This window comes from Poromitra crassiceps (assembly GCF_964638095.1).
Source record: "Poromitra crassiceps genome assembly, chromosome: 5".
In the NCBI taxonomy this organism is placed as follows: Eukaryota; Metazoa; Chordata; class Actinopteri; order Beryciformes; family Melamphaidae; genus Poromitra; species Poromitra crassiceps.
In genome coordinates, this window is record NC_139642.1 from 25,451,149 (window position 1) to 25,463,560 (window position 12,412).

The 12,412-nt window shown below is 43.3% G+C and overlaps 1 protein-coding gene across 1 annotated transcript; it reads right to left on the minus strand.

The window, feature by feature from the left end:
• Nucleotides 1-259: 259 nt before the first annotated feature.
• dhx40 (DEAH (Asp-Glu-Ala-His) box polypeptide 40) lies at nt 260-11,616 on the minus strand. The gene is made up of 17 exons (XM_083637074.1): nt 11,306-11,616; nt 10,385-10,530; nt 10,168-10,287; nt 9,455-9,691; nt 9,213-9,279; nt 8,991-9,122; nt 8,738-8,837; nt 8,106-8,192; nt 7,800-7,982; nt 7,583-7,663; nt 7,319-7,476; nt 4,759-4,873; nt 4,239-4,347; nt 3,563-3,657; nt 3,361-3,430; nt 2,912-3,140; nt 260-2,276 (listed from the first exon to the last, which is right to left on the minus strand). Exons 1-17 carry the CDS (start codon nt 11,475-11,477, stop codon nt 2,155-2,157), a joined length of 2,223 nt encoding a protein of 740 aa, XP_083493200.1. The 5' UTR covers nt 11,478-11,616; the 3' UTR covers nt 260-2,154.
• Between the last annotated feature and the right edge of the window lie 796 nt (nt 11,617-12,412).

The window sequence follows — 12,412 nt, forward strand, 5'->3', positions numbered from 1 at the left end:
GATATTGATGTCCACAAGGAATAACGTTCAACAATGTTTTTTTCTGATATGACTTGATACACAATTGCCTACCTCTCAGCACTAAGTGGGAGATAAAAAGTTGGCACATGAAACCCATGAAAAATAGGTTCCCGTCATTGTGCTTATTGTAAAGAATGAAGCAGTGCTGATTTATTGGGGACTCCCTGAAACCCTGTCAAGGAACCCGTTTTGGGACCATAGCATTTTAGGGGAAGGGATTAATTAAGACACAAAAATGGACATAACAAATATAAAACTTTAATTATTCATGTGAAACCGAATCACAATGCTTGTTTACAATAACATCGGGGTGGACAACGCCTGCGTCACATACAGTACATACAATTTGATGGTGTGGACTGGAGCAAACTGGGGTGGGGAACAACTGGGATGAGGAGAAAATGGTTAAGTCTAAAATGCATGTTTGATACTTTCGTATCTCACTAATTAACAACACTTTCACTAATGTTAGTTTGGAGACTTAATTTACCTGTTGGGCCACAGAATAATAATAAAAAGAAGACAGCTTGAGTCACCCAAAACTAGCAGTTAGTCCGACCGGCGGAGAGATGTCACTGTTGGGGAGATTTGGTTTATCAATACAGTATATAAAATAAGCACAACCAAACGTCAGATAGGTCAGGCCAATGTGTTTAACTAGGGTATATATCTTTAACATTACAATTACGGCTGAAAATGACAACAGAAATAAACAATAAACAGGTTTGTGATATGTCCACAATTTAAATCAATTGGCAGGTGTTGTTAAAGGCTTTGTAGCATTACAGTGTCGGTAATATATGCAGATGAGCAGCCTTTACCATCTCTTCATGTTTTCCTGCGCCAAGAGCTCTGCAGTTCACTCCAGCCATTTCCGTGTCAGAATGACACAAAACACTGATGCAAAACACGTCATTCTGACATGGAAGTGAAGATGTTCTGCTCAAGGGTGGCTGTTACAACTACAGATTGTTTCTTTTTATTTTTTCTGTATGTGCACATCCACAGAGAATTGCATTGAGAGCCTTAAAGAAGAATTCCTGTTTTTTACACCCTTATTTCCAGCTTAAAATATGATGTTTTACTCACCCAGAGAACTTTGGTTTCATTCTGATCGCCATAGAAGATATTCAGGTCCGAGTAGTCCTGGAACTGGCCAAAGCGGGCGAACGCGGCATACGTAGTACACCCTGCAAATAACGTATTTTCTGCAATGTAGCGGTTCATATCCTCATAATATCTCGTCCATAAATGACCGTGAATCCGTCTAGTCTCCTCCGGACTGCCTCTGGAAGCCTCGGTTTCCTCATCCGGGGTCTGTGAATCCAACTCTCACCCCAAGTCCCGCTGAAGTCTCCTGCTGACTCCTTTGTCTACCTGGCTATTGTCTACCAGGAATCACCACGCACCGGGGCCATTTTCCCACGACTATCGACTTGTTTACAACAACGGATGAAGAGCTAATCGAAATTGAAGAGCGGACGAGGAGAGAGAGAGGAACAACAGGCCAGGGACGAACAAGCGCTGCACGGCCGAGAACAGAGGAGGAATGCCTATGTTGGATTCACAGACCCTGGATGAGGAAACCGAAACTGCATGAGGCAGCCCGGAGGAGACTAGACGGATTCACGTTCATTTATGGATGAGATATTATGAGGATATGAATCACTACATTGCAGAAAATACGTTATTTGCAGTGTGTACTACGTATTCCCCGTTCGCCCGTTTTGGCCAGTTCCAGGACTCTACTCGGACCTGAATATCTTCTATGGCGATCAGAATGAAACCAAAGTTCTCTGGGTGAGTAAAACATCATATTTTAAGCTGGAAATAAGGTCCGGGGTGTAAAAAACAGGAATTCTCCTTTAACGAGCGTGAATGACCCATACCAGCTGGCGGGGGCGGAGTTTCTGGAGCCAGATGAACGGGATTTTCTCTATGAAGAAAACATATAGAGAAGGTAAACACTGTCCAGCTGCTTAATATATTACCAAGATTATAATGATACAAAGCGGGTTGAAAATCGGCAAAGCCTTCCTTTAGCGCAACGTCACAGTGATTCGGTCTATACCAGTCATGATGTCTAAACCGCTGGCGAAGGTTTTGCACTCCGATGTCGGGTCGTGTGTTCTTTCATGTTGTTTTGCCTTGTTGCCGTTGTTGCTTTCGTTGCAGGTACCGTGCACGAGCATCGCTCACAGCGGTTTCGTCATTTCGCTTCTCCAGCTTCTTCATGACATCCTCAGCAGCTCCCTCTGACAAAAGATCAGACTTGTCCATTAGCTTGCCAGTGCAATGCATCTTAACTTCAGCCACTGTTTAAAACACTTAGGATGATAGTCTTGCACAAATGGCCGTTTAACCCAACACATGCCATTTGGTGGAAGCTTTCATTCAAAGAGCTTTACTGTAGAGCAGCCATTCCCAACCTGTGGGCCGGGGCCCACTGGTGGGCCACAAAGGTATTGCAAGTGGGCCGCCAAATAATTTCCAAACTACAGTATTATGATCTTTATGGGGGAACAAATATATTATTATTATTATTATTATTATTATGTAAGAGAATGCATTTCTCCATTGTTGAATGATACCATTATGTAATTTGTAATGAATTATTCATTAATTATATTGCCGAAAGACCCTCACTTTTAGTTTCTGATTTCTGTGTGCTGCTGATGGACATCTCCTTTTATCGTTAAAATAAAAAGTGCTCTGAGAATACATTATTTGGCCTCCGTACTGTTGTACAGATGTGGGCCGCATTAAAAAAAGAAAAAAATCCAAGTGGGCCATGAGTCAAAAAAGGTTGGGAACTGCTGCTGTTGAGTACAGTATATTTTAGCACAGGACCACGATTCGCAAATGAACATTTAATGAATAATTCCCAAACCTGTCGGTCTTTTTGCCGCCTCTCTGGTCTCCCATTTTGCCAGCTCCTCATCAGTCACCTCTTCCCTTGCCACACTGCTCAGCTCATAGACGTCCACCTCGTGGAGCTTGGGCAGTAGGTCCTTCACCCAATCGTAACGAATGGGACACACCGTCCGGATGTACACCCGCGAGGTCACCAGCACATCATGGAAGATGACCCAGTCCAGCTGCGCCTCCTGTTCAAATAGCTTGGGAGCGACAAGGAAAAGAGATCAAAGGAGACATCGGAGAGGAAGCATGGAAGATTAGGTTGCAGAATTCACATTTATTATGCAATCTAAGGCCATTGGGTTTTATTCCTTGATTTTCAATGGTTGTGCCTTGTATGGAAATAGAGTGGTATTAGCGATTTTAAAAAATAAATAAATAGATGAAAAATATAGATTGTAGGTATATATATACATTTACCGATGATGATGGATGAATGTGGACCATGGATCCATGACCATCCATTGTGCAAAATACCTTTCCAATCGACCTAAGTGGGATGGAGAAAAGTGAACTGAACAACTCTTCACAACCACCAAAAAGGCTCACGATACAAAAAGAATCCCAAATGTGAGCGAGATGAATGTGGATCATTTAAAGTGATCATGAACACTGTTGGTACCTTCTGGCAACGTTGGTGAAGTATCCTGTGCAGAGGCATCGTCTGAAGAGTTCACTCTTATTGCCATCAAACTTTTCTACTGGGAAATCTCTCTTCTGCAAGGCAACAGAAGTTCACACACACACACACACACACACACACACACACACACACATCATAATCACATTAATTCGAATTAGAGCAGAAGCATGGAGATAAACAGGATGTTGAGTTTAAAGTAAACAACAACAGACTGCAGTATGCGTGACCACCGACCACAGTGATCTGCAAACAGGTTCATTGCAGTTATGCAAAAGTGTGGTCAATTCTTGCAACATTGAAGTGGGGCAAGACGAAGCGACACTAAAGACACACCTATCTATCACAGCTACGGTCTAAAGACCAACAAACACAGTCCTCCATTACAGCCGTACTGTTATAGTAATATGAAGCACTTAGGCTGTATTTACACTGCAGGTCTTGATGCTCAGGCCTGAATCGGACCTGACAATATCCGGATCCATGTGCTTTTTTGCTGCTTACACTGTCATGACACATATCGGATATGTGCCACTTGAGAGCAAAAAAAACCCGGAATTGGGTCACTTGTACCTGCAGTGTAAATGCGGCCTTAGAGCACGGATACATGACCGGCTTCACGCTTCAGTGATGCAGAAATTAAGTCTGTCAAGTCTACCTGCTGCAACCGGAGGAGGATCTCTCGCAGCTGAGTCTCCACACTGAAGGCTGACTTCAGCGCCCTCCAGTGGATCCAGTTATCTTTACACCATGCTGAGGGGTGGTCGCTGCACAAGGCAAGACAGTTCCAAGTTAATAGGGCAAGTAATGCATTTTCACATTTTGAATAGGGATGCATGACGCTAAGGCCAATTCAATAAAATTAAATATCGGCATCCGCCCGAAACGAACATTTCTGCAGATATCTAAGGAGGATGAATCTTACAGTTTTGTTTGAAAGAAAATGTTAATCAGGTAAAAGAGTTGGAAAATATCGGCATATCTGGCAAAAAAATCCAATATTGTGCATCCCTAATTTTGAAACGTAAAAAAAAAAAAAAAAACTTCAATACTGTACCACAAAGGTCAAGATGGAACCTACATGGGATCTATATGATATGCAACTACTGCTTGTTCCATTTGAAAATGAGAAGTGATCATGGTTCAGTGTTCAGCAGTCATCTGTCAAAGCACAGTACCTGTCTTTACACCACTGAAACACACTCAGCAGCATGCCAAAGTCGTTCACACTGCCTGCCTTGGCAGCCAGCTGCCTGTGCTTCTTGTCTGCCTCCTTCTGCTTGTCAGGGTGTCCTGCAGGGAAAATGGTATCAGTCAGTGCTGTGCAAACTGAAAGCCCATCTCTTCAGGCTGCACCTTACCTACTCCTCTGCCATTCTCATCTAAACTGCACATGCCTTTGCGTGTCACATGTTAAATCAATCAACTTGCCTGGCTCTCTTTATTTCTACCACTACTAATTCTGGGATCTGATTTATTATTATACATTTTTTATTACACAATTCCCTTGGTGATACATTAAAGGCCGGCTTTTCCGTGGGGGATATGAATATATATTAAATCTCACGCCCCTAAGGTTTTCAAATCCGTTGAAATTTTTGAAATTGGTTGTTTACAGCCTGAGATATCACCAGAAATCCACTCTGTGTGTGTGTGTGGGGGGGGGGGGGGGTGGTGGGGGGGAGGTGCGGGTGCGGGGACTCGAAATACTACATTTCCCACAATGCACTGGGCTCGCGTGGCCTTCGTTTCCATGCCCACCCTTCAGGGTTTGGCTGATATCAAACTCCAGTAGGTGGCGGTAATGCACATATATGTTTGCCAACCGCCATAAAACTCAAAGAAGAAGAAGAAGGCTTCGACAATAAAACATAATAAAGAAGAAGAAAAAATCGAAAATAAAATTGCCTCCAAATTGCACCAAATTTAAACCGAAGTATATATGTCGGGAGATGTCTTCATAAAAAAATTTTCATGCATTTTAAGGCATTTTCGTAGGAGTTACGCGCATCTGATGTTGTAACTATTTTATGTAAAAATGTGTAAAAACGGGTACATTGCTCAGCGTTGATTTCGTTACTTCAAGGCACCTACTACTAGATGTAAAATTTGACGAGCTTTCCAATGCCGCCAGTCACGTGTCTGTCCGTGCTTCCGTTCCCGAGAAAATCGTCTCTTTGCAAGGAGCTATGGAAAGCTAACCTAGCTACAGCAGGCTAGGTGGTCGAAAAAGATGGCTGCCTTTTTGTTTTTCTTCAGACCTCTGAAGGGGCGTGGAGGACCTCTAGAGGCGGGACCATGGCTCACAACAGTTGTAGTTCATAGGTGCACGACTTCCGCAAGGCGGACCCAAAAAATATGTGAGAGATGCTTGATATCTCTGGGAGTGAAGCTCCAATTTCAAAAATTTCAACGGATTCGAAAACCTTAGGGGCGTGAGATTTAATATATATTCATATCCCCCACGGAAAAGCCGTCCTTTAACATTTCAGATGACACTGTAGCCGCATTCAAAATCTTTCACTCATTCACTCACTCACTATTCCCATATAGTGCTGATCATATAGTGAACTATATGGGGAATGATCAAAATGAGTTTCGGACACTACACAGATTCAGTAAAGACAACCGTATTGCATTGTGGTATAGCGGCAAAAATGTAGGGTACATTCGTTGTTCACTAGAAATCGCTGTGCATTGTGGGTATTTTATAGTGGACTAAATAGAAAGGTTTAGAATTCGGACACTATAAAAAAAATGGCGACACACTAAATAGTCGACTATTTCTGTCATGATTCCGAACAGGGCTGATGTTTTTAATTTATACTACTGTAGTATATAGGGGTGGGAATCACCAGATGCCCACGATACGATACTGAAACGATACTTGAGTCACGATACGATAGTATTGCGATACTGCGATATTTTCGATATTGCGATATATCGATATTGCGATATATTGAATATTGCGATATCTCGATATATTGCGATTTCTTACTTTTTCAACTGCAAATGATGTCCCCAAAGGAAAACTTTGTCAACATCTGGTTTATATAAGAACAATTTTTCAGTCTGTACATCTGACTTCAACCATTTTATTTCAGCAACATTGTCAAGTAGACAGACCAACACCTTTCATAAAGTCATGTCATAGTTGCATGCACCTGACAAACTGAACTGTTTGTTACAGTCTACTTACAGTCCACCTTAACTGGATGTGTGTGTGGACTACTGTACTTATGTAGTTTTTGCAACTTCACTTCACTTACACAAAACATCTTGTGCAGCCCATTCAGTAACTGGGGAATTTGTAAATTACTGTTATGACAAAACTGTTACTTTTAAAACTAAATGAAAATATGCTACCATTTGTTTACTGCTGGCCTTGGAACTAAAGTTTATAGTAGCCCGGTGGCCTGACATGGCCTGCAAAAAAAAAAAGAAAAATTTTTTTTTTTTTTTTTTGCTTGCAATATCGATACTTGGCGTCCAAATATCGATACAATATCGTCAGGCAAAATATCGCGATACTGTGGTGTATCGATTTTTTCCCCCACCCCTAGTAGTATACCCCCGAGACTCTTTATTTGACAGCTTGCTTCGACTTAAATGGACTAACAGATGACACTGACTGAGTCCTTGTGCATTTCTGATATGGAGGACAAATCTACTGTGATGAAAAACAGAAAAAAATGAACCGCTTGTAAACCTTCACGAACAGACAAGACAGAAGCTAACCTGGTCGGATAAAGATGTTCTCTACGGACAGCATGGCGGCCACAGGGAGCAGCAGGTCCTGGCAGCCCAGAGTGGCGGCTTTCAGCAAGGCCCGGGTGAGGCCCGGGTACAGGGGGAACTCCACCATCAGCTCCCCCAGCCGGGTCACACTACCTCTCCTACAGCCCACACACACGGAGGTCATGATGACATTCAATAGTCCTGATGTAACCAATGTGATTGCACAACATCATCTAGATCAAGTCCACGTGCACAGCCGCTCACCTGTCTATAGCATCGAACTGGTAGAGCTGTTTCAGTGCTTCTAGAATAAACCTCTCCTCCGGACGGTCCAGGTAAGGGAACCTTAAAAGAAATGACTGGCATTACTATTCAAAGTTAAAACACAGATAGACAGTTAGACAGACACACACACACACAAATTGAACTATAGGTACTGAATATTTAAGTATTGAAAACATTTATCTTGATAAACATGTACCTGATGACATCATGGACACCCAGGCACTTGAGGGTGAGTATCACTGCTGTGAGGCTCGTCCTCTGGATCTCTGGAACTGTATATTCAGGCATGCACTTTTCCCAGAACTCATTGCTATAGATTCGAAAGCATTTCCCGGCAGAGGTTCTCCCGGCGCGGCCCGCTCTCTGCTGGGCCTCACTCCTGATGGCAGAACATCCAAAACCCATCTATGACGCATTTCCTTTCATGGCGCAAATGTTTAGTGGGAAAATAATTGAAACAAACGCCATCTAATCTGATATATGATGAATTCCCAACACTCACTTTGAAATCGGCACCACCTCCAAGATGTCCATGCCCACCCTTGAGTTGTGGTTGAGTTGTTTGACAAACCCGCTGTCGATAATGTACCTGTATGGAGGATAATTGCTTTTTGATGCATTTTGCACAACCATAAGTGGAGCTTTTTAATAGTGACGTTGCCATAACATCATCTCTGAGGCAAATTTACACCTGGCATTAACATGCGTTTTCTGTCATCAGATTGCAATCAGATAGTGCTTGACCACATTAGCCTGATTTCATTTACACCTGGCGTTAACATGCGTTTTTGGTGATCAGATTGCAATCTGATCACCCAAAATGGGTGTCCACTCAATCCGCATACTGTTGCTGTATCCAGATTGAGAGGACACATTGCATTTACACTTGTGTTCAATGTGTACACAATGCATCCCTGACCACCTCCGGAGGTGGTTTGGCCGATCAGATTGCAATCTGTCTTCAATGTGTCTTGGGGGCGTTTACACCTGTACTTTCAAGTGGTCAAGCACAATCTGATTGCAATCTGATGGCAGAAAACGCATGTTAATGCCAGGTGTAAATGGCCTCATTATGTGATGTCACATGTGGATATGGAGGTCATTGGCAAGCATATAACCACAGGCCGGACTCACTTTATGCCATTGATGGTGAGAGATGTTGCCGCAATGTTGGTGGCCACCACACACTTCCTGATTCCTGGGGGGGGCGCCTGAAATATCTGCCTTTGTTGATCTGTGGTGGTTAATGGTTTTTGTACAGAATTTGTGTTTTCAGCATCATGGTAAGAAGTGCCACAAAGAAAAGTCCACAATGAGCTAATTTTGTTTGGGAAAATGCACAAATAATTTCATCTACTACTACAGTGAATAAGATGTAACAAGTTACCAGTGGGCATGGAGCCATAAAGGGGCAAAATAAGAAGGCCCTCCACTGTTTGGTCGTGCACGTCATAGCGGTAGTCTATGGACTCAGCCTTTTCGAACAGCACGTCACAGGCCTTCTCAATCTCTGACTGACCTGTCAAACAAGGATGGATTCACTTATCACCGTCAGACTGAATCAGGCTTAAGATATGCTCTGAACTCTGAGCATGAGGACATTGCTTACCTGTCAAAAACACCAGAATATCCCCAGCCATTTCACTGGTGTGCACATCAAGCGCCACCTTCACAACCTGTGAAGCAAACAGATATAACGCATCAAGCTACAATGACATATCTCAACTGTTTCATTAGTGTTCATTGTTGTTCTTAAACCAAATTGTGGTACACCCCCCCCCCCCATAACAATCACTACGTTCATGAATGAATAAATAAATACCTGACTCAAAAAGAATAAGGACTATCTACCTCCTTCACATAGCTAGAGCTATCCGTGTCTTTTGGTCCAATAGCAGAGCCAAACTTGCAGCTGACAGGAAAGGCCCTCCCAGGAATAGTGAAGACAGGACAGTCATCAAGGAAGGCGGACAGCTTGTCAGTTTCCAAGGTGGCTGACATCACCACCACCCTCAGTGGGTGAGACCGGCCCTTGGCAGCCTTATCAGGGTTGGAGAAGGTTTTCTTCAGTAAACCCAGGAGAATATCCTGCAACAAACACCGAATAAGGACAGCTTTTATTTATTTTTTCATTTTTCAGACATTCAGCAGCTGGGTAAGATAGCGAATAGGGAAACCACCATTCTATATGTAGACCAGTCTTCAAACTCCTGCGTCGACAAGTATCTGCCCTACTTAAGTATCCTTGAGCGAAGACAGTGGATCCCTACTGGGTCCAGGTTTGTCAGTCACTGACCCTGGATTTTGACCTCCCAATGGAGGACAGCAAGCAAATATGTACATAGGACATATTCAATTCTGATATTATTTTGAGTGTTTTTGGTTCAGATTAAGCAGGCTGAACCTGACATACTATTTATGAATTGAGGAATGGGCAGAAAGGACTGAATGTTCTCAGTCTTGGATGCTGACATTCCCCATGCACACATCATGGTCCAGTGAAGACATCATAGATGCTGTTCACATGGGAACAACATCTAATGTCAACTTCACAGTCGACTTACCGTGTTGAGGCTCCGTTCGTGGGCTTCATCCAAAATCACCACACGGTACTGTGAAAGACCAGGATCTGCCAGGATCTCTCTGAGCAGGCAGCCGTCTGTCATGTACTTCACCACCGTGTCCTGGATCAAACACAGTCACAGCTACACACTCGCAAATATTTCACATAAAGACACGCATGTATTGCCTTGGGTCATTTGTGTGTTCTCTGTCTCCTACCTGTGTTGTGCAGTCATCAAAGCGCACTTGGTAGCCAACCTCTCTACCCAGAGTGCACTGCATCTCATGGGCTACTCTCTGGGCCACTGTGATGGCTGCCACTCGTCGGGGCTGGGTGATGCCGATCTTGCCATCTTTCCAAAAGCCTACCCAAGAAGAAAGTGGTCAACACAAATTAGGCAAGTTTTACTGTCTGTTTGTCATCCTATACACCCTTTTCACGGGGGCCATTTTGTGTCAAAAAGGCAGGGTAAACACAGGTGCAAGTAAAACACTAATGAAGTAACTGAGGGTTTCCAACTTCCATGATTAGAAGGCTACATACAGTATGTATGTAGAGGGTGGATTATATTCAGGAAGGGTAACCCCAAATTAAACCCAGTTTAGCAGTCTTTTATTGGCATGATATACAGTTCACCCACATTTATAGGTGCCATGGCACGAGTCCGATACCTCACGAGTCCGACACCTCACGAGTCCGAAAAAAGAGGCTAACTTCCCCCAGACCCTAACCCAAAACCTAACCTCTCCCACCCCCACGCCTAAACCTAACCTCCCCCAGACCCTAACCCAAAACCTAACCTCTCCCACCCCCACGCCTAAACCTAACCTCCCCCAGACCCTAACCCAAAACCATGAGGTGTCGGACTCGTGAGGTATCGGACTAGGGGGCAGTCCCCCATTTATATGACAAAACTTCAGACGAATCCATACAGCCTATCACGTTACACGTGTCAGTAATGAGCATCAAAGTGGTCTACATAGACCATTATGGTCTTAGAAAAAGCAAACATTAAGTTTGTTTGCCTTGATGACTTTTTCTATATAGTTTTGTAACTGCCAGAGTTTTATTTTTCCACTAGCTACTAATAATAACGTTAACGATGGAGCACTGGACTGACTGTCTGCTTCATAACTTACCTGCTTTATGCAAGTACTGTGGAAGCTGTGTGGTTTTCCCACTGCCAGTCTCACCGGTGACAACCAGGAATGCACTGTCCCTGACAGCCTGAATCAGTTTGTCTCTGTGCTGATAGATCGGCAGGTTTTTAGAGTCATTGTCGTTATGCTCCTTCTTCGATGGTTTTGACATAACTGACAAGTCTGTGCGACTTTACCAGGAGGTTAAAGATGTGAGGAACAGAGTAGACACAAGCTAGTTACACGAACCATGCGAATAACGCCACAAAGCTGCGTTAAAATAACCTCAGATCAACAAAATTCACACTTTCCTCGCGTTTATTGTCTTCGTTTATCAAACGATACAGCAAGCATGCAATCACTTCCGCAAAACAACCGACTCTGTGTTTCTATTGGCTGGCTTGTGAGCACATGACTAAAAGCCTCGCCCCCATAGCAGCTTTCATTCAGTTTGCTGGAGGTTGATGTGATGAAATGAGCAAATCCTGAAGCTGTTCGGATGAAAAGGAGGATTATTATGCCTACTCGAGGCTATTTCACTAGGCCGAAACCTTATTTATTTCCATTACCAGACGATGGACAGTTCCTTGCTGAACTATTTCCTATCTTGGAGCTTCTAAATAACAAGAGTAAAAGTAGCTGCAGATGTCTCCTCATCATCACACCAGATGGAGAGGTCCACCAGAGACCACATTGTAAGTATTCTTCTGTCTTGGCCATGGTCTCATTCCTCCCAATCTCCGCTTTCCTAAACAGAATGAAACCACATTTTCAATACCACAACACAGTTTAACTAGAGAAGATGGCTTAATTTGGCCAGAAGGACTACCCACTTACTTTTGCTACAGGGTTGTTGTGAGCAGGCTGTTCCTTTACAGATCTCTACGTCACAGTGGAAGTACACCTGTAGGGGCAACAGATAGTTCACACTTCACACCAACACTAAAAATGACTTAGTATTGCTTTCAGGATACAGTAGTAGTAGTTTTCAGTATATAGTAGGCTTCTTAGGCCTGACACTGAATATGACATTGTCTCTTTCTTGTAACATACCAGGCTTTGAAACGCAGGAGGTTTCACAAATGAGAAGAGCTTGACCACAAACCA